This window comes from Notechis scutatus, chromosome 2 (assembly GCF_049901735.1).
Source record: "Notechis scutatus isolate UNSWTSFEM ecotype Mainland chromosome 2, rNotScu1.2, whole genome shotgun sequence".
Taxonomy (NCBI): domain Eukaryota; kingdom Metazoa; phylum Chordata; class Lepidosauria; order Squamata; family Elapidae; genus Notechis; species Notechis scutatus.
The window spans coordinates 253,667,936-253,688,580 of NC_142010.1; the positions used below are offsets into that span (position 1 = coordinate 253,667,936).

Genomic DNA, 20,645 nt, shown 5'->3' on the forward strand with positions numbered 1-20,645 from the left:
TTCCTGGCTGAGGAATTCTTGGAGTTGAAGTCCACAAGTCTTAAAGTTGCCAAGGTTGGAGACCCCAGGACCAAAGGAGTGTTGTGGTTATTATCTATTTGGACTTCAGTAAAGCATTTGATAAAGTAGACCGCAACCTACTACTTGATAAAATAGAAAAATGTGGGTTAGACAGCACCACCAACAAATGGATTCATTAACTGACTAACCAACCGCAGTCAACATGTAGTCCTCAATGCAACTGCATCTACATGGAAGGAAGTAGAGGTACCCCAAGCAGTGGGGTACCCCAAGGATCTGTTTTAGGCCCAGTAGTCTTTAGCATCTTCATCAATAATTTGGATGAGGGGATAGACAGGAAACTCTGCTAAACAACTAATTCCCACAACACTGTCAGCTTATTTACTAAGATTGTATTATTACTATTATTCCTCTCATCCTTTCTAGTACCTATTTCTTCCTCTTATGACTATAACCATGTTGCTTGTATCTTTACAATTTTTATTGTTTTATTTGTTTCCTAGTATGATTTGATTGCTTATTGTACCCTTTGACCATTATTAAGTGTTGTACCTTATGATTCTTGACTCTTGACAAATGTACCGTGTTTCTCCAACAATACGGTCTCCACCAATAGGAAGACCCAGCATGTTTTCTAGGCATAAATTCAAATTAAGCCCCTCCTCCCAAATTTAGGCCTAGTTCAAAACATGCAAAATGGGGGGAACGGTGGGGGGACTTGCCGTTAGGAGCGCCCCGTGGGCAGCAATTCCTCGCCACCAGCCGCTCCTAACGGGTGATCATGGTGAAGCGCACAGAGCTCCCTACTCCCACCAAACACCTTTCCTGCAGACCCAAGACCTTTGGCACCTGCCGCTGTTGCTTTCCCTTCTGCCCATTCCGCCGCCACGTTTGGAGCTGCCACTTCCATGTCTGGAGCTGCCGCCGCCGTTTGGAGTGCTGCCGCCATTTGGAGCACCGCCGCCACGTTTGGAGCTGCCGCTTCCGTGTTTGGAGCTGCCGCTGCCGTTTGGAGTGCCGCCGCCACATTTGGAGCTGCCACATTCCATGTTTGGAGCTGCCGCTGTTTGGGTGCCGCCGCCATTTGGAGCACCGCCGCCACATTTGGAGCTGCCGCTTCCGTGTTTGGAGCACTGCCGCTGTTTGGAACACCACCGCCATTTGGAGCGCCGCTGCCGTTGCAAACACGGCGGCAGCTCCAAACATGGAAGTGGCAGCTCCAAACGTGGCGGCGGAATGGGCAGAAGGGAAAGCAACAGCGGCGGGTGCCAAAGGTCTTGGGTCTGCAGCAAAGGTGTTTGGTGGGAGTAGGGAGCTTGCTGCGCTTCGCCATGATCACCCATTAGGAGCGGCTGGTGGTGAGGCTGCCCACAGGGCGCTCTAGATGAGGATGAAAGGGGGGGAATTAAGTCACCCCCAAAAAAGACGGCCTAGCCGTTTTTTCGGGGCTCAAAAAAATATAAGACCCGGCCTTATTTTATGAGAAATACGGTATCTTTTCTTTTATGCACACTGAGAGCATTTGCACCAAGACAAATTCCTTGTGTGTCCAATCACACTTGGCCAATAAAGAATTCTATTCTGTTCTGTTCTGTTCTGTTCTATTCTATTTGCAGATGACACCAAGCTGGCAGGAATAGCCAACAGTCCGGAAGATAGGCTTTCAAAAGGGTTTAGATTGGGAAAGGATAGTCTTAACAAGTAATATATTAATTACTAGCTTGATACCCATGCTTCACTATGAAACGATGTGGTTGGGCTTAGTTTTTGGGGAGGAAAATCAGGGGGAAAAAATTCTGCCTCTGCCTACCAGCATCCATCGGTATTCATCTGGCTAGCCTCTTGTCAATGTGTGAGAGAGTTGAGGGCTGTTTGGAAACTGAAATAGTATTTGCTGTGTGAGCAAGAAGGAGACAGCAAGGAGCCTGGGCATGGCTTAGCTCAACTATTCTGTACTAAAGCTGCTTAGTGCTCTGAAACTGAAACTCCTCTCCTCTGCTTGTGTTTTGCATTTGGAACAGATTTCTTTTCAGCTAGGGAGGGGGAGTAGAACTCCTTAGCATCAGAGCATGTTAATAATCATAATAATATATGAAATACTAATGCTCTGATGGTCATTTCAAAAAATCCTTTCTTAGTGAGCACTTAGAAGCCAAATTTCAAGTTTGTAGGCTTTACGGTTCTGGAGATTTTGTGATGATACGTGATTGGTTATTTCACTTTTATATAGATAGTTAATAACTTTTGGAAGGCAATAACTATTTTTATCTATGATCCTAAACTTGGTTACTAATTTAACTCATTGTATGGTTAACATGATACATTGGATTATAAGATAATCAACCCGTTCCCACAAAGTTTTTAAATCCTGAGATTAAAACAATCCTAGGTTAGCATGGTGTACAAATGAAGCCCCCCGACCTGGTTAAGCTTGTTGGATTTCAGCAGCCAATGTACAAGCTGAACTTCTTGTGCTACAGGTTGTGTATGAAAAATTCCACGAGCTGGGCTAGACAATGGAGTTGTTGACAGGATATATAGAGCTCAGTTTTTTTCCTATGAATTAGCTGGAAAAATTTTTGCTCTATGAATCAACCGAAAGACTAAACTTTTGCAATGTGCAGATTCTCCAGAAGGTGGAGCCAAAGATATAGTAATTTGGTTTGAATTTTTCAAAATGTTGTTTGCTACTTTAATGTCCTGCTTCAAAATGATTTTTTAGAAAGATTTCTAAAAGTTGAATTCCCTTTTCAACCTGTCAGCTTTTGACTGAATATTATCAAAGGCTGTGTGTATGTTAATGTAATACATTAACAGCTACCTTTAACAAAAAAGCGTGTACAATTCTTTCTATAAAATTAATGGACTTGTAGGAAAGTACTTAGAAGTCTAAAATTTCTATTTGAAGAACAAATTTTATACAAAATTTAATCTCATATAGGAACCATGTTTGGACTATAATTTTGCTCATAGGTTTACAGCACAATGCTTCTTTTCTGGTTTTGTTTCTCTATTTTCCTTTTAAAATGTTCGGGAAAAATAATACTTTTTAAAAAATTATGGTTTAGATTTAGATGTGCCATAATGCTGGTTTGGTTGATATTTTGGAGTTGATATGTTGTGTGTACCCAATCAATAGTTATTGCTTATTCCGAGAACCATGGTTAAATGTAACATAGTATAATGTATTGCATGAATTTATTTATTGAGTGAAAACAATAGTCATGAAGTTGGATCTATACAAGACAAGTTAAACTTCAGATCTACTTTATTGCTGAACTAAAAAAAAATCACTAACAAAATATGAAGTAACAGAGCATGTTAAAATTCTAAGTTCTTTGGAATTTATTTGCCATGTAGACTGGTTCACCTTTCACTTAAAGAAACATTTTTCAGACTACAGTGGTACCTTGGTATTCAACTCTTTGAAACTCATCAAATTTGGTACTCAGTGCATTTTGACATGACACTTTTGTCCCAGTACTTGTTTGTTTGGTACTCAACGCACAAGGTTGAACTTGTTGGTGAGAACTTGTAATTCACTATATTGTTCTTTATGGGGGAAAATTCTTTGGTACTCACTGTTTTTAGTACTCATTGCATCTCCCCGAACCAATTAATGATGAGAACCAAATAATACCACTGTATTGCAATCTTTATTTATATCGAGACAGATATTGTCACTGTGCTTCCTGGTTAATCTTTATGACGCAACTAAGCTAAATCAACTGAACCTGACAATGGCTAAACTAACACAGTTCTTAGGATCTCCGAAATAACTCCTTCTTCCAGAGTTTTCAAATAGTGTCAATACAGGATTAATTTCCACAATCTAAAGCAGGGGTGTCAAACTCAAGGCCCGCGGGATCTGGCCCATGGGGTGCCTAGATCTATTCTATTCTATTTGCAGATGACACCAAGCTGGCAGGAATAGCTAACAGTCCAGAAGATAGACTTTCAAAAGGGTTTAGATTGGGAAAGGATAGTCTTAACAAGTAATATATTAATTACTAGCTTGATACCCATGCTTTGGTACAAAATGATGTGGTTGGGCTTAGTTTTTGGGGAGGAAAATAAGGGGGGAAAAATTCTGCCTCTGCCTACCAGCATCCATCGGTATTCATCTGGCTAGCCTCTGGTCAGTGTGTGAGAGAGTTGAGGGCTGTTTGGAAACTGAAATAGTATTTGCTGTGTAAGCAAGAAGAAGACAGCAAGGAGCCTGGGCATGGCTTAGCTCAACTATTCTGTACTAAAGCTGCTTAGTGCTCTGAAACTGAAACTGAAACTCCTCTGCTTGTGTTTTGCATTTGGAACAGATTTCTGTATTGCAATCTTTATTTATATCAAGAGACAGGTATTGTCACTGTGCTTCCTTGTTAATCTTTATGACACAACTAAGCTAAATCAACTGAACCTCACAATGGCTAATCTAACATAGTTCTTAGGATATCTTTAATAACTCCTTCTTCCAGAGTTTTCAAATAGTGTCAATACAGGATTAATTTCCACAATCTAAACCAGGGGTGTCAAACTCAAGGCCCGTGGGATCTGGCCCACGGGGTGCCTAGATCTGGCCCACAGGGCCATCGTGGAAACAGTGAAAGACCAGCTCCTGGGGCCTGTGCCAGAAAAAAAATGGAGGTCAGGAGGGACGTATGCAGTCCTCCCGAGCTCCATTTTCACTGGCAGAGGGTTGCAGGGAGCTGTCATAGCTGAAAATGGAGCTCGCAATGGCCACATGCAACCCTCCCAAGCTCCGTTTTTGCTGACTGAGGGTTGCAGGAGGCTGTTGCAGCTGAAAACGGAGCTTGGGAGCCTGTTTTTGCTGGCAGAACGCTCAAGCCACCACAGGCATGCCCAACATGAGTGACATAGAGCTGGCCATGCCCTCTCTAGCCACACCTACCCCAGTCCCCCGAGGTCAAACACAACCGTGATGCAGCCCTCAATGAAATTAAGCTTGATACCCCTGATCTAAGCTCTACTTCTCAAAATGATATCTTGCTCAATTAAAAGTTTCTCTGTCTTGTTCCAGGAGTGATGAGAACTTGCCGTATATTGTAATATCCAGACTACGCAATTGACCTATTCCTACGAGGTCTGAAGCTTCCTCAGATCCACTAAAAGGATGGTTATCTCTTTCCAGAATAACTTTTCTATGCATTTCCATTGGATTTACCAGCACTTCGGCGTCACCTAACAAATTTCATCTTTTGAGTTAATGAATGGAATCTCAAGATGGTCTTCTTAAGGGAAGAAGTAAATTCAGATGTGACAGAAGACATCCAGGAGGCTGGGACATATTGGAAGGAGATAGACCATTTTTAGTCATCTATTGGCCCATTATTAGAGGCACTGTGGTTGTTCCTACCAGTGATGGAAATGGATTGGCTTCAGAGCTCATTAATTCATAAGGACCAATTACTTCCTGCAAGTTCTGTAACGTGCATCTGAATCTACACTGAAGAATATTATGGTGGACTAAGGCATCTGGATTAAATATATGATGTGGAGCTCTAATATGTCGTTCAGCTGATCCACAACTGACTAATATTAGTTTTGTGAGAATTCTCTCTTCCTGATTATGGATACCAGGCGAGAGAAAGAAAGAAGATGAATGTGCACTTGTGTGGAGATTGCATCAATCTAACAGAAAAAAAACAACCTCTCATCACACCAAATTGCAGCTCTTAGTATTATATTTTATGGAGAATTATAAGTAAAGCGAGCCTTAGAAAACCTTGAACGGAGATACCTCTTTGCAGCATTCCCACACACTCTCCTTAGTGTTTTTGAATCTGGCAAACTATCACGTTGTTGTGTAAAATGATAATTTTACAAATGATGTTTCTGAAGGAAGTAAAACACCTCTGGGAAGGGCCTCTAAGCACAGAGAAGCCACAGTCCTGAAGCCATCCCTGTGTCATGATTTAGAATAGCTAAAATGTAAGTGTTGTGCATTGAGCTCTTCTAAGGCGTTCATCAAGCAGTGGATATATATAGAGAGATATATATCTTTCATAAACAGATCGTACATTTGGCTAGGCCCTGTTTTATGACAGCGCAAGAGCAAGTTTCCCCATAATTAAATGAATAAATTATTTATTTATCTATAATGATGATAACATCCTCAGATTACCTTTCAAGATCTGCTTGCCAAGACTGTCAAAACGTAATGACGAAATGGACAATCTCAACACCATGAAACCAAAAAAGCTCAGTGGTATAGTTATCAGGATAAGAACGGCATCTAAAAATCTCAAGGCCAGTGGCCAGTGTGATAATGAAAGGTAAAGTTGGTGGTTCTTTGGCCCACAGCGAGATTTATGCTTAAATCCGGCTGGACCATCTTTTGCACTGTAGCAAAATAAATAACTGGTACAATGTTCAATCCATTATTTAAGACACAAGACCATAAAGGTGCTTGTGTACATTGTGGATAAAAACTATGAATGTAGCTGAAGGCAACCTTGTCAGTGTAATGAGTGTAACCATGATTTGATTACCTGGATTCCTGGGAATGAGTCAGGAATGCAATGAACTTCTTTCTTCTCTGTTTCATTCCAACCTTCTCTCTTCACTTTCTCAAAAACATCATGTTTTCCAAGGCGGGGCTCACCACAGAGCACTCGCCACTCCCTTCAGGGCGCAGCTGCATTAGTCTTTCTGCCTTAAATGTGTGCCTATTTGGGGGTATTTGCTGCTTTCTTGCTCCCTACACTTGAGCAACCGGAAAATCTGATAAGCGCCCACTACTTATGCAAATGGCGCTGCGCATCCTTGCGCACGCGCCTACCGCTCACACAGAACTATCTCCCTTCCCCTACTACCAAGCCACCAAGCTGGAAAGTTCCAATCTTATATGGCCGTGATGGCGAACCTATGGCACGAGTGCCACAGGTGGCACGCAGAGCCATTTGTGTGGGCATATGAGCCCCAGCCAAATTTACCTGCACTGCACATGTGAGCGCCTCCCAGATGTTTTTCAGCCCATTTGAGGCCTTTTTCGATCTCCCAGGGGCCCAAGGGAAGTCTCTGCAGCCTCGGGGAAGGCAAAAAATGGGCCTTCCGGAAATACCACAAGTGACGAAACCAGAAGTGATGAAACGGTCCTGTTTTTCGGCCTCCAAAGGCTGCAGAGGCTTCCCTCGAGCCTCTGGGAGGCCAAAAAAGGTCTCAAACGGGCTGAAAATCAGCTGGGAGGTGTGGGCATGTGCAGTGCAGATAAGGGAGCGGGGGAGGGGTGTTGCATACGCATGCGCATGGGGGACGGGGCGCATTGCATTGTAGTACCAGCGCACACACGCTTTCGGCACACCACAACAAAAAGGTTCACCATCACTTATACGGCAAAAAAGCAAGATAAAAATGTACAAATAAACAACATAAGGGTTAAATAAAGCCCGGATCCTGCAGAGGTTGGGTATACAGGTAGTCCTTGACTTACAACAGTTCATTTAGTGACCGTTCAAAGTTACAATGGCAGTGAAAACAGTGACTTATGATCGTTTTTCACCATTATGACCATTGCAGTATCCCCACGTTCATATGATTTACAACTGGATGCTTGACAAACTGGTTCATATTTATGACGGTTGCGGTGTCCCAGGGTCATGTGATCCCCTTTTGTGACATTCTGACAAGCAAAGTCAATGAGGACACCAGATTGACTTAACGACCGTGTTTCTCATTTAACAACTGCAGTGATTCACTGCACATTCACATTCATGGCTGTCAAAACTCCAAAAATAGGTCAAGTAGCCATGGGGTCATAAATTAGAACACTTGCTAAACAACCGGCCATTAAGTGAGGACCACTTTTATTTGGTTTTCCAGTCACCTGGCCACACCCATCCAGTCACATGACCACCAAACACTTACCCAGTCATGTGACCAGCAAGCCACACCCAGGCAGCAAGTCACGGCCACCCAGTCACGTGACCAGCAAGCCACACCCTCAAATTAGGCCATGCCCACAGAAATTTGAATCCCACCCCTGGGTGGGGGGCACCAAGGATGAGTTTGTAGCACCAAGGGGGTGATGGACTGAAAAAGTTTGGGGACCACTGCGTTAGATCATGTTTGCTCTTCAAGACAATAATCCACAGCTGCTTTAAAAATGAATAGTTTTTAATTTCAAAAGAACAGTGCAGAAACAAAACTACAGAATTACATTCCTTAGCCATATTGTACAAACCCAGACACCAATGGATACAGTCTGATAGTATGTACGTATATGTGTGTACTCACGCACACGTGCACACATATAAATACATATTTATATATCACTGAAAAGCCACAGCATAGTAGTAGTAATACAACACGGTTAATGACTGGTGCTGCTAGGCTGGCAGTGCAGTCCATCCAGAGAGAGATAATTCAAACACTTAGCCCAAAGAATGTAAATCTTTAATTTCTACAGAACCGTCTCAAAGATTAACAGAAAACATGCTCAGAGTTATCTAAGTTAAGGGCACACTAAAAGCAAAAAAAAAAGCCAAAGGGGGTGAAAAGCAACTGATGGTTCAGGAGGCTCTTAGTGTTGAATCAAAATCTGAAAAGAACAATTTCAATAAATATATTTGTGAGAAATACATAAAGGTACCTTGAATTATACAGTTATATACAATGAAAATCCCACTGCAGGATAGAGAGAAGGCAGTTAGTTTAAGATTCGAGAAGCTTCTTGATTTAAAAGTTGGTGTGGAATCAAGTTTAGCAGAGCTTCAGGCAGGGTCTTTGTAAGTGTAAGAAGAAGACGGGTCCATGTTTCTTAAGAAATATCTCATAAAAGACTTTGTGCTAAATCAGAGATCTCCAAGCTTGGCAACTTTACGACTTGTGGACCTGAAGTCCACAAGTCTTAAAATGGCCAAGATTGGAGAGCCAGCCCTGTGCTAAATGGTCTGAGTTGAGGAGAGCTATAGTTAAGAACACCTGAATATTTAACAACAGACAGCATAAGACAGACTGCACAACTTCACCCCTTCTGAGAATGTGATTGCAATGGTGCTTCCTTTTGTGATAACTTTTCTTTCCCCCTATTAATCCCCTTTGTATCAGCCATAACCACGTGATTAGGGATACGTTTAGTTTGGCCTTTAGAAGAGCTGCTATCAAGCATTTATTTTAGAGAAAGGAAAACATGGCAGAATTCCTTCCAACTTTTGAGGATGTTGTCGGGGGAGAGCCATGTTAATCTATGGTAGCCAAACTCCTCCTGATTTCTAACCTTGAACTTCAAGGGCAGATCTAGGAAATTGACCTTGAGGGACACTATCCAATTCTGCCTCAGTTGGACTGGAGGAAGAAACCAACAAGGCTGAACAGTTTCAGTGTAATACCAGACTACAGAACACTTAACTGTATTGGGGAAGGTGGATTTTCATAACAAAACAGGAGCTAAATGGCTTGTTTGGACACGATGTAAATCTTGGTAGAGAAGACTTTTGTTAAGAGGCTGCTGGGCAAGTACAGAAATGTATTTTCAGTGACAGGACAACCTTCTCTTAAATATATATTGATTTATCCCATGGACAGTAATTATTAGGGACATCGTGTGCATTTCATCGGACAAGTTTGCTCCTCAGAGACGTTAATGAAGCAAACATAGATCCTGTCATAGAAATCAAGCTGTGTGCAGTATGAGCTGCTGTAATGTAATGCCAATGGTTGTCGATAAAGACAGGCAAAAATGATTACATGGAACTAACAGTTATCTCGATTTTTTCCCCTCAACAATTATATATGGTTTATGAAAATAATTGTTGACTCAGTGTGCTTTGTGGATGATCAAAGGCACAACAGAAGCACTTGAGAACTTGGCTCATTACATCTGAATACTTTTGGACTACAGGGTATAAGCAGTGAACAGCTATGGGTATATTAATCATACATACATCCAATATTTTGATTCAGATATTCATGAAACCAAGTCAGAAGAGGGAATTTCATACCATGTCTCGAAAGGAGTCAAAAGGAAGACTGGAAAAAGTAGCATAACGTGTTGTCATTACAATTATTCCTCAATACTCAATTATATGTAGGATTACTTTGATGAGGTGCCAGTTATGAACTACAATATGCAACATAACCTACACCAATATATTTGGTATCAATATACTATATATATATATCTCCTGATCTCCTTGATGAAATAGGGCCATAAAAGAAAGATAATGAAGGAAAGAAAGATAATGAAGGATGTGATAAGGAACTTATTTTGGGTTTATATTGAAAATGCAAGATGGATTCCAGTATTGCCATCTTGGCAAGTTTTTAGTTGCATCAAGCCAATTCCAAAGGCTATTAAATGAGATGATATAATGCCGATCTGGGAAGTCAACATGTTCTTGTGGATTCAACATTGTGCTCATAAATGTTCCCTATAAACATTTACATTTTATGCATGCAGGAGTTCAGGTGTGCATAATGACAGCTACAAAACCAACAGCTATTTGGCCTTACTTAATGCCAGGGAATATTCTGTGTACACAATATCAAAAGTTTTAACATGCATGCATAAAACATTCACTCGTGGGTATTACGCCGAGACAGAAGCATGGGCAGATCTTGTAGGAATGCTAATAGATAACCCAGCACGTGATTGCAATTATCGTTGATGCCCAACGATAATTGTGCCTTAGGAGTAGCTTTGAGTTCTTAAGTTGCTACTCCAAGGTAGTAAATAACAAAATATATGTAAGGTAGTGTGAGAGATTGGAATACAACTGGAATATATTCGTGCCTCCAGATCAGATTTACAAAGCCAGAAGATCTAAAACTGTTGAACTAAATGTAAGAAAAGTTCTGAATGGCAGCTTTCAACAAGTCAGCTGAGATTCTTCACTAGGTCAGCCATATGCCCAAATTTTGCAACAGACAATCCTGTTTACTGTTATGCAATGGAAAGCACTGAGTAGGTATTAACAGCTGGGAAATATTAAGGATGTATTGTTCTCTTCTTCCATTGGAAAGCTAAAATATCTTTGTTATAAAATGGCAGAATTGTAGGAAAAAGAGATGAAATATTCCTCACAGTGTAGGGCCATATAAAAAAAAAGATACACGCTAATGCATAAAGAATCTCTTATTTTTTTATACTTAGTTAAGTGCATTTTTTCTCAATCTTGGCAATTTTTAAGACAGATGGACTTCCAACGCCTAGAATTCCTCAGCCAGTATGCTTATTGGGGAATTTTGGGAGTTGAAGTTCACACATCATAAAAGTTGCCAAGGTTGAGAAACACTAGTTAAGTGTATTCCCCCAGCCCTTGATTTCAAGCAAAGCATTCTGAACTCAAGCAAATACACTCCAGATTTCATAGACAAAAACATTAGTATTTCCCAATATAAGTGCTGAGCAATTAACACTAGCAAAAAGTGAAGACACCTTTGGGATTTTGTAATTTCCCATTTCTGAAAATGAGTTCTACAGATTACAAAAAGCGGTAAACATTTAAAAGTGTACTGAAGGTATCACAATATTGGATTAAAAAAATGAAAATTAAGGTATCACCACAAATATATTCCTCTACATTATTTCTCCTTTTGGGAAATGTGCTCACATTTTGCAAACAGAAATATGTATTTTAATTACTGAGAGACTGATGAAGAGCATTGTGATTAATATTAGAAACAACTCTTTTGCTTTCGGTTGGTAACATGAAGAACCTCGTGAAATGAACTCTTTAACTTAAAAAATGGTGGAGGGGAGTTGCAGACAATTTTGGAATGGCTGAACTGCAAAAGTAGACCTTTTAAACCCGAAATGGCATCACAGAAAAATGGTGCATAGTAGAAAGACAATGTCTGTTTTTTTTCTTTTAAAAGCTGCATTTGGTTCATCATCATCATCATCCCACCATCATCCTATCATGCTTGCCTCTAAAGTGTACATATCCTTCATTTAACGGTATTTCTACTGTGACAAAATTATTATTGGGACTTCCTTTTTTTTTGTTCCTGGCCCTGCCTGCTTTTCTCATTTTAAATGGTGGAAGTAACAGAAAGGCGTTATATAGTTAATCAAGTCTTTGCTTTTGACAGCTAATATTCCAGATCAACGTTGAACATAGCTTCATGTTTAGGAAGTGCTCTGCTGGTAAAGTAAAAGCAAAAATAAAACTTCTGTGTACATATAAAGTATGTGTTAATAAGAACATTAGAACTAATTAGAAATGTTAACTGTATCTATATAGAACTTAATAAATACATACAACCTCTCAATGAAAGGGGATTTCATTAGAATATCACTCTCAGAGCCACCAATGAAATACTTGGTCAAGTATTTCAAGGCACATTGTACTTTTCAGCTTTGAGCAAACCTTGTGGTTTATATCTTTTCCAACACTGTACTATATTGTATGGACATTTTTCTACAGTCCACCTACGTATAATGCCACCTAATGACTATATGGCCATTTTAATCAGATCTTACCTTATGAGAATAGCCAACTGAATAAAACAACAATTAACTTTTTGGTATTCAAAACCATAAAGATGTTTACAATGAGCCACACAATATATTCTTTGGGGTGTTTTTTCATCACCTGTTTAGCAAACATACAATGTAGGTCACAACAGAAGGCAAAGAGATATGAGAAATGATGGCTCAGGCCAACGAAGACAACCCCTTGTTTTATTGTAAAGGTGTGTCCTAACATTTCAATGATCCTGTCCCCAAAGCAGATATTTTTCTGTATTTACTCGCCTATTGTATGAAGAAGAAAAGAGCCTCTGGATTTTCTATGAAGATGGTTTACACCTGTTAGGATGCAGAAGCATGATTTCTCAGCATTGAAAAAAAAAATCAGGTTTGCTTAAGACAACAACAGTAGTCTCATTTGGTCCATGGAGTTCCAGGTTGAATTTAGTATTTGGTCATTCTGTTGCTTTCCGATTTCTCATTCCTTTTCTTCAACCTGAATGGCCAAGTCAACAAGCACATTTCTTCTCATCAGATTTAGGTGACATCAGTTTTCCTGAACTTCCACCATTGGCTGTGTCAGAGAGCTGAGACTTGTCAACACACTGTTCCATTCGTTTCATTATTAAGTCCAAGAGTGTCTCCACAGCTTTCTCCACATTTTGGCCAGACGCTGCACTTGTTTCAAAGTATGGGATGCTATGGCAGGAAAACATCAGAAGTATGGTAAGATATTTCAAGAGAGAACAGTTATAACAATAACCTACAGGTTTTCCTTCAAAGGGGAGCTTGCATTTAGTCCTCAAAAGCAAAATGACTTTATTCAACAGTTAAGAATATCAAGTCACTTTCTGAAAGGACCTCAAGTCTGCTGAACTCATCCCTGTTCCCCCTCTCACAAAAAGAAATTATATTAGCATCAGTACTTAGCCATATGGGGATTACTTTAAGAATCATTCACGTCAACAGGAACAAAAAATAAACATTAGACTTGATTTTCTTCCTCTGAAACCAAATATCTTGGCCATTTCATTGTGTCTTTATCCCACCTTTGGCATCACTCAGATGGGAACATCAATGCCTCCTGAGTTAGCTGAGAGGACAACATGTTTGTTTGCCTTACCTGTATTTGTCTGCAAGTTCTTTGGCTTGTCTTTCATTGACCTCCCTCTGATCTGATAGGTCAGCTTTATTTCCAATTAATACAATGTCAGGGTTTTCACAATAAGCATTTGCTTGCAACTGGCCTAAAGAAAGAAAATGTAAAAACTTGGTAAGGAGTGCAGAAATGTTCCCTGGAAACAGAGGAGCAGAAATCATAGTTTCTCTCAGCCTTTCCTAACCTGGTATCTTCCAGTTGTGTTGCTCAACTTGGCTGGGAAAGGCTGATAGATGAAGTATGTGCAAATTCATTACCTATTTTTACATTAAAAAACGTTATGATACAAATAGGATGGTTAGTGTCTTATTACCCAGAATACGTTGGGCCATCCAATCAATCAAATTAACATCGAGATAATAAATCTGTAAATGCCAATAAGAATTGCTTTTCTTCTCTGCATCACAGCTGCAACAAGAATAAAGCAGGTAGTCCTTGATTAACAACTGGTGTTGTTTAGCAACCGTTTGAAGCTATGATGGACCTCTCCTGAGCTACTTATGACCTGGTTCTGGAGTTCCTTTGGCTGTGCCCCCCCCCCCCGTCACATGATCACATTTGGGGCATAGGAGCCGTGGTGATGTAGTGGTTAGAGTGCAGTACTGCAGGCTACTTCTGCTGACTGGTGGCTGTCTGCAATTTGGCAGTTCAAATCCCACCAGGCTCAAGGTTGACTCAACCTTCCATCCTTCTGAGTGGGGTAAAATGAGGGCACAGATTGTTGAGGGCAATAGGCTGACTCTGTAAAATCACTTAGAGAGGGCTGTAAAGCACTCTAAAGTAGTATAAAAGTCAAAGGGCTATTTCTATTGCCATTTAGCAACCAGCTTCCATTTACAAGCATTCGCAGCAGCCTGCAGTCACAAGACCAATTTTTGGTGAGTTTTGCTAACTAACTCCCACAACTCTGTCAAATTACTTAGTAAGACTGTATTACTATTATTCTTCTCATCCTTCCTATTACTTATCTCTTCCCACTTATGAGTATAACCATATTGTTTGTATCTTTACAATTTATATTGTTTTATTTGTTTTCCTAGTATGTTTTGATTGCATATTAGTAACCCATGTATGATTTGATTGCTTATAGTAACCTGTGACTATCACTAAGTGTTGTATCTTATGATTCTTGATTAATGTATTTTATTTTTTCTTATGTACACTGAGAGCATATGCACCAAAGACAAATTCCTTGTGTGTCCAATCACACTTGGCCAATAAAGATTTCTGTTCTGTTCTGTACTGTGCTGTGCTATATGCTATGCTATTCTGACATTTACTTCCAGTTTCCTGCGAAAAAACAATCACTCATTGAGTAAAAAAAGGTTTGCTTTAGTGACCATGGCCTTCATGTAATGACTGCCATTTTTGCTTAACAACTGCCACAAAAAAGATTGTAAAATTGGGTGCAGTCACATAGGAACTCAATAACGACCACAACCCTAACCCTAATTCTGGCCTAAATTACGGTTGTTAAATCCAGGGCTACCTGTTACTCACATACATATATTTTAAGCAATTCACATGCATTCTTTTGGTAATGTTTAAACTAGTTTGGGCAGGGTTCAGCGTTTTGCAGAAACATGACATGGTGGGTGATGCTAGAGGCTTCAAGGAGGGAGTTGTGCCCGAGTGGAAAAACAACTTTGTCAGGTCAAAGTTTCCTAAAGCTTCCATAAAAAATACCTTGCAGCCAGTGGCCAAGGCAAAGAATGCCACTTCTGAGAGGAGCATGCATTGCTTCTAAGGTACCTGCGTGCCTTTTGTTGCAGAGTGTTTAATCGTATCAGGGACAGCTTACATAATCTCACTCTTTATGGGGGCAGCTGTCGCATTAAAAACGGCAGGTTCAATGCCACAGAAGCTAAAAGAGCTGAAGGCTAAGAGAGGCAGCTGCTTTTTCCACTTACTCATCCAGTTTCTGACATTTAAGAAGCTCTGTTGACTGGTGAGATCAAACATTAGCAGGAAGCCCATGGCATCTCTGAAAAATGCTGTGGTGAGACTTCTGAATCTGTCAGGAGAAAAAGGAATGAAAAGGATCAATATACAACACGAGCTATCAGGGAGAAGAAAGCAAGGGGTATTAGGTAAACGTTTCATTGCTGCACTTGTTTTTGAAAAGTGCTGCAAGCAAACAGGCAAATGACAAGGCAAAGCTTCAATATTCTCTTTACAGAGGTAGTCAACCCTTACCCAGAATGACTGCTCAAGCACAAATCTTCCTCCAGGTTACAAGGCAGCCCCAGGGACGATTCCCATTTTCTCTCTTATGAACTGTTCCGTTCCAATGGGGATTTGTGTTATATAAACTTCCCTTTCAATATCAAAAAGATGAACAGGAAACCCCCACAGGGAGATAATAGTCAGGTGTCCATCCACAGGGATATAGAATTTCTGAGTGTATGGCTCACACACCTTCAAGCAGAGAACTTGTGTTTGTATACGTACACACACACATACACACACACATATATGTATGTCTGAGTATGCACAGTATTTGTGTGTGTGTGTGTGTGTGTGTGTGTGTGTGTGTGTGTGTGTGTGTCAAAGGTGGTATTCAGCAGGTTCTGACCAGTTCTGGAGAACCAGCAGCGGAAATTTTGAGTAGTTCAGAGAACTGGCAAATCCCACCTCTGACTGGCCCCACCCACATCTCTTTTCTGCCTCCTGAGTCCCAGCTGATTGGCTGGGTCTTCTTTGGTTGCCCTGCACAGGAGAATGGAGCTGGAAAGCAGGTTAGTGGGGTGGGGAGGGAATGGGGATTTTGCAGTATCCTTCCCCTGCCATGCCCACCAAGCCACGCCCACCAAGCCACGCCCACAGAACCAGTAGTAAAAATTTTTGAATCCCATCACTGATGTATATGTGTGTGTGTGTGTAAACTGCAGGCACTACCCATTTTCCTGCGACTTTTAGCAATTGTACCCCTGAAATCCGACATTCCAAAATGCTTCAAATCACTTTTTATTCAAAATTCCAAATAATTGAAGTTAAGAACTAGTCTTAAGATGCCTTGTAAACAGTAATATGATGTAAAAAATGATAATGAAAAAAAATCTCTTCTTGAAAACCTGCCTGCGTTCAAATGACAGAATCTAATAGAAAAAATTATTGTTCATTTCCCTTTCCAATTATTTCTGCATTGGACTTTTAAGTTCTTGAATATTACCTCTCTTGCCCAGCTGTGTCCCATAGCTGCAGATGGACCTTAAAGGCTTTTCCAGAAGAACCACTTGACCCCTGGCTGTTGTACACCTGAAACATACCAAAAAAAGCTTCACTGTTTATTTTAATACTGTTTATTTTAACAAATGTTTATTTAAAAGTTAATTAAAAGTGAAGTCATGATTTGCAAACTGAAAATGCAGGACAGGCAAAGATGCTAAACATCATATGATCCTATGGATTTTATTCCACAGTTGATTTTGGCAGCCAGCCCTACATTTATTGAAGGAGTGCACACAGTTAGAAATACAATATTGATATAGAAAGTACAAGTCTCAAGATTAGGGATGTCCAACCTTGGCAACTTTAAGACTTATGGGCCTCTACTTCATGGCTAGGAAATTTCCATGAACACAAAGATTGTAGGCTAGACTTGAGAAATCACAAAAAAACCTTCCCAGGAGAAGGCAATGTCAAGCCACTTCTGCAATGCTGCCTAGAAGATTGCCAGAAAAAAAAAAAACCATCTGTCTCTGAAGCCATCAGAAGATGAAAATCAATTTGGACATTTTAAACGTTATGTTTACAACATTAGACTGGAAATTGGTGTCTCTTCACTCGTCTATACAACATTTTGGAGGCATTTCAACATTCATTCTCTCTCAACTTGCCTTACAGAGTTATTGAGTGGGACAATTAGATGGAAATTCCTTGAAGGCTGAAAGATGAATGTATAAGCAGTAAATTGGAATTCAGCAGACTGGAATTCTTAATACTGGATTTTATTTATTTGTATCCCATCTTTATTATTTTTACAAATAAGTCTGAAGACTGTTGCAGTCTCCAAAAAGTTAGTTACTATCACACAGCTAAGCTGCAAAGTGTCTGAACTTTGGACAATTGAGACTGTAACAATAAACTAATTTCTTTGTTTATATGCTGTTCTTAGGTAATATCTTTCTAAACAGCACAGCTGCTGCGTATTTACTCTCCTGTACATACATAGAAAATTTAGCATGTTGCTTTGGTATAGAGAAGATGCTGAACTAATGAGGTGACTCAACCATCCACCCAGGAAGAAATATAATATGTCTTTGGTCCAAGGAAATGAGGATTATGTTCCACTTGAGATTCTCCATGATAAATGAAGGCTGGAGCAACAGATGGCTCTGAGCAAGTGAAAGAGAGAGGTCTGTTCATGGCCAAAGAGCTTAGCACGAGAGTGGGTAAAAGAAAATTTGGGTGGGGTGGGGGGAATGGCCTTCAATAATTCACCGAGAGGAACTGTTTTTCAAATGTATACATCCCCCCTCCCTTCATTCCAATTAAATGTCTAGAGATTTTAAAATGTGCAGAGACTAAATGACACCCCCAAAGATAGCATCAAAAGTCAGAAATTGCGGGCACTCCATCACTGGAGATTTTTAAGAAAAGAATGGACAATCACTTGTCCGAGATTGTATAGGTCCTCCTGCTTGAGCAGGGGGCTGGACTAGAAGACCTCCAAGGTCCCTTACAGCTCTGCTCTATTCCATTCCATTCCATATTTTCTATTCTATTCTATTCTATTCCTATTCTAAATATACCTTAAAAGCAGTATATTTTTGCCTACAATCCTTACAGCCTGGCAAACTCTTAAAGTCGTGAATATAGCAAGTACTTTTATGGAGATATATAGCTGTTCTATTGGTTTGGCAACACAAAAGATTTGTAAGAAAGTAGTGGTGTGGACTTGTGTGTGTGTGTGTGTGTGTGTGTGAGAGAGAGAGAGAGAGAGAGAGAGAGAGAGAGAGAGAGAACTGTACTTAGCCAGCTGAGGCAAACTCTGTGTAATTTAGCAAGCTTTGTAGTGGACATCCCTTCACACTTGTACTTAGAAGAAATTCCTTGCAAATCTTGCAGATTGCATCATTCTATTGCTGATCATTCTTCCTTGCCCTCTTAGCTGCAATCCTACCTCAATAATTAAGATAAAGAGGACAAACACAGACTTCCCTAATCTAAAGGAGAGATACACACCTTTTAAGGATACAAGGCACAAAATCTGATAGACACACTTTTAGTAAAGGGTCACTTCACAAGATTCCCAGATTATTATTAATCAGATAGGTCATGCCCAGTTGCCACCTAATAGGGACCCACTCTTCCCTAAACATATCCTTGACTGAGGTTCCACTGTCTAATGGTCTGATCAAGTCTTTGAGGAGATGTATTGGCAAATGTTATTTTTTATTCTCCTCCGTGGGAAACTGGATCCTGAGTAACAATCTCAATCACCCTGAGCCAGTGAGAAAGACATGCAGTTCCCATCCTATCAAATGAATATACAAGAAGGATTCAAAAGGTTGTGTTTTGAGGTTAATACACGTGGGCACAAATCACAAGCTCTTTAACGTATAAATTTAGCATGCAACAGGCTGAGAACTTGGCTTCCCAAGTAGGTGAACATTTCAGAAAAAGATGCTTGCTTGTGTCAGAAGATATAGTTGATATTTAGAAAAGAAACATTACTTCCACAAAACTCACTCTATCTCTATCTCTCTATCTATCTATATAACAGCTTGTCCTGATTATATAACATAGTCATAATAATTATTGTATAAATGTAAAAGAAAACATATAATAATAATATCTGTATGGGGAAAATGCATTTTAGAACAAAGCTTCATTATCTCTACGGACAGCTTCTTTTGGTAGCTCAAGCTCTCGAAATCACCCTTGTTTTTGCAAAGGTTCATTTGTAACCTACAGAATCTATGTACTGTTGACAGTGAAGTAGAATAAACTTAACAGGTATGAGTGTGTATGCCTATGTGTACACGCACACACAGATTTATCTGGCTCTGTGTCCTTTAATAACATTAGCCAAGCAAGTAGGCAAAATTGCATTTGAGATCCCTTTTTTAAAATTTCGGATAACTCTTTTTTTGTATCAAAACAATATTTCTACTGCAGTCTCACAGCACCTTCAGTAGATCTTCTTTAAGAAAAAAACAGTGTAAGGTTGCCTCTGTTATGCACTGCGAAAAACACTGAGTTACATGAGTTAAAATGCAGAAGTCGAATAGTGGCAAACACAACACGTGGAGGCTTCCAGAATAGCAGTGTCTCATGTGTGTGTCTATGAAAAATCTAAATCCCACCAGCATGGGATACTTATATGGCTGTGAGATGAGCTAGACTGAATAAATCAAGGAAGGGAAGATCATTTTGATACACACACACGGACGTGCGCATACACACACACACACACACACACACACACACACTTGTGCATACATACACATACACAAGTTTTTAACTATAACACCCCTCAAAAAAATATCCTCACTGTTCTCATTAGTTTCTACCAATGTCTGTGTACCAATCTAGAGATTCTGGAAATCCTACAAATACTTTTCAGCTTTGATCCACAACACTTCCTTAAGAACTAAGCATAAACAAACTCAAGGAGGAATTAAATTATTTCCTAAAGGAAAATGATAATGGAGTAACCACGAAACAAAACCTTTGGGATACAATGAAGGCAGTAATAAGAGGCATAACAATCTCTTATAATGCCAAGAGGAATAAGGAAAAATATGCCCAGCAAGATAAATTACAACAAAAAATTAAGGAACTAGAAACCCATTTACAGAGTACCCCAAAGGATTCCAAATTGCAAAATCAGATAATGATAGCTAAACATAAATTGAATTTAATTGAACAAGGGAAAATGATTATAAATTTGAATTTGACTAGACAAACTTATTTCGAGCATGCTAATAAGCCAGGAAGATGGCTATCTTATAAACTAAAACAAAGGAAAGAAAAGAGATTGATATATCAGCTAATAGATGGTAAAGGGGATATACAGCAGGAGATAGAACA

The 20,645-nt window shown here is 39.8% G+C and overlaps 2 protein-coding genes across 6 annotated transcripts in view; one reads left to right on the forward strand and one right to left on the reverse strand.

The window, feature by feature from the left end:
* CCDC68 (coiled-coil domain containing 68) overlaps positions 1-5,992 on the forward strand; it is a 53,769-nt gene extending 47,777 nt beyond the window's left edge. For both annotated transcript variants that reach the window (XM_087958623.1, XM_087958624.1), the window contains one exon: positions 5,057-5,992. In XM_087958623.1, the coding sequence (XP_087814749.1) occupies positions 5,057-5,105 (49 nt within the window). In that variant the 3' untranslated portion in view covers positions 5,106-5,992. The remainder of the gene's footprint in view (positions 1-5,056) is intronic.
* A 2,141-nt stretch (positions 5,993-8,133) lies between these two features.
* The window catches only part of RAB27B (RAB27B, member RAS oncogene family), a 118,947-nt gene continuing 106,435 nt past the window's right edge, over positions 8,134-20,645 (reverse strand). For all 4 annotated transcript variants that reach the window (XM_087958625.1, XM_026666353.2, XM_087958627.1 and 1 more), the window contains exons 3-6: positions 16,780-16,865; positions 15,518-15,621; positions 13,572-13,695; positions 8,134-13,147 (exon numbers count right to left, since the gene is read on the reverse strand). In XM_087958625.1, the coding sequence (XP_087814751.1) occupies positions 12,958-13,147; positions 13,572-13,695; positions 15,518-15,621; positions 16,780-16,865 (504 nt within the window). In that variant the 3' untranslated portion in view covers positions 8,134-12,957. The remainder of the gene's footprint in view (positions 13,148-13,571; positions 13,696-15,517; positions 15,622-16,779; positions 16,866-20,645) is intronic.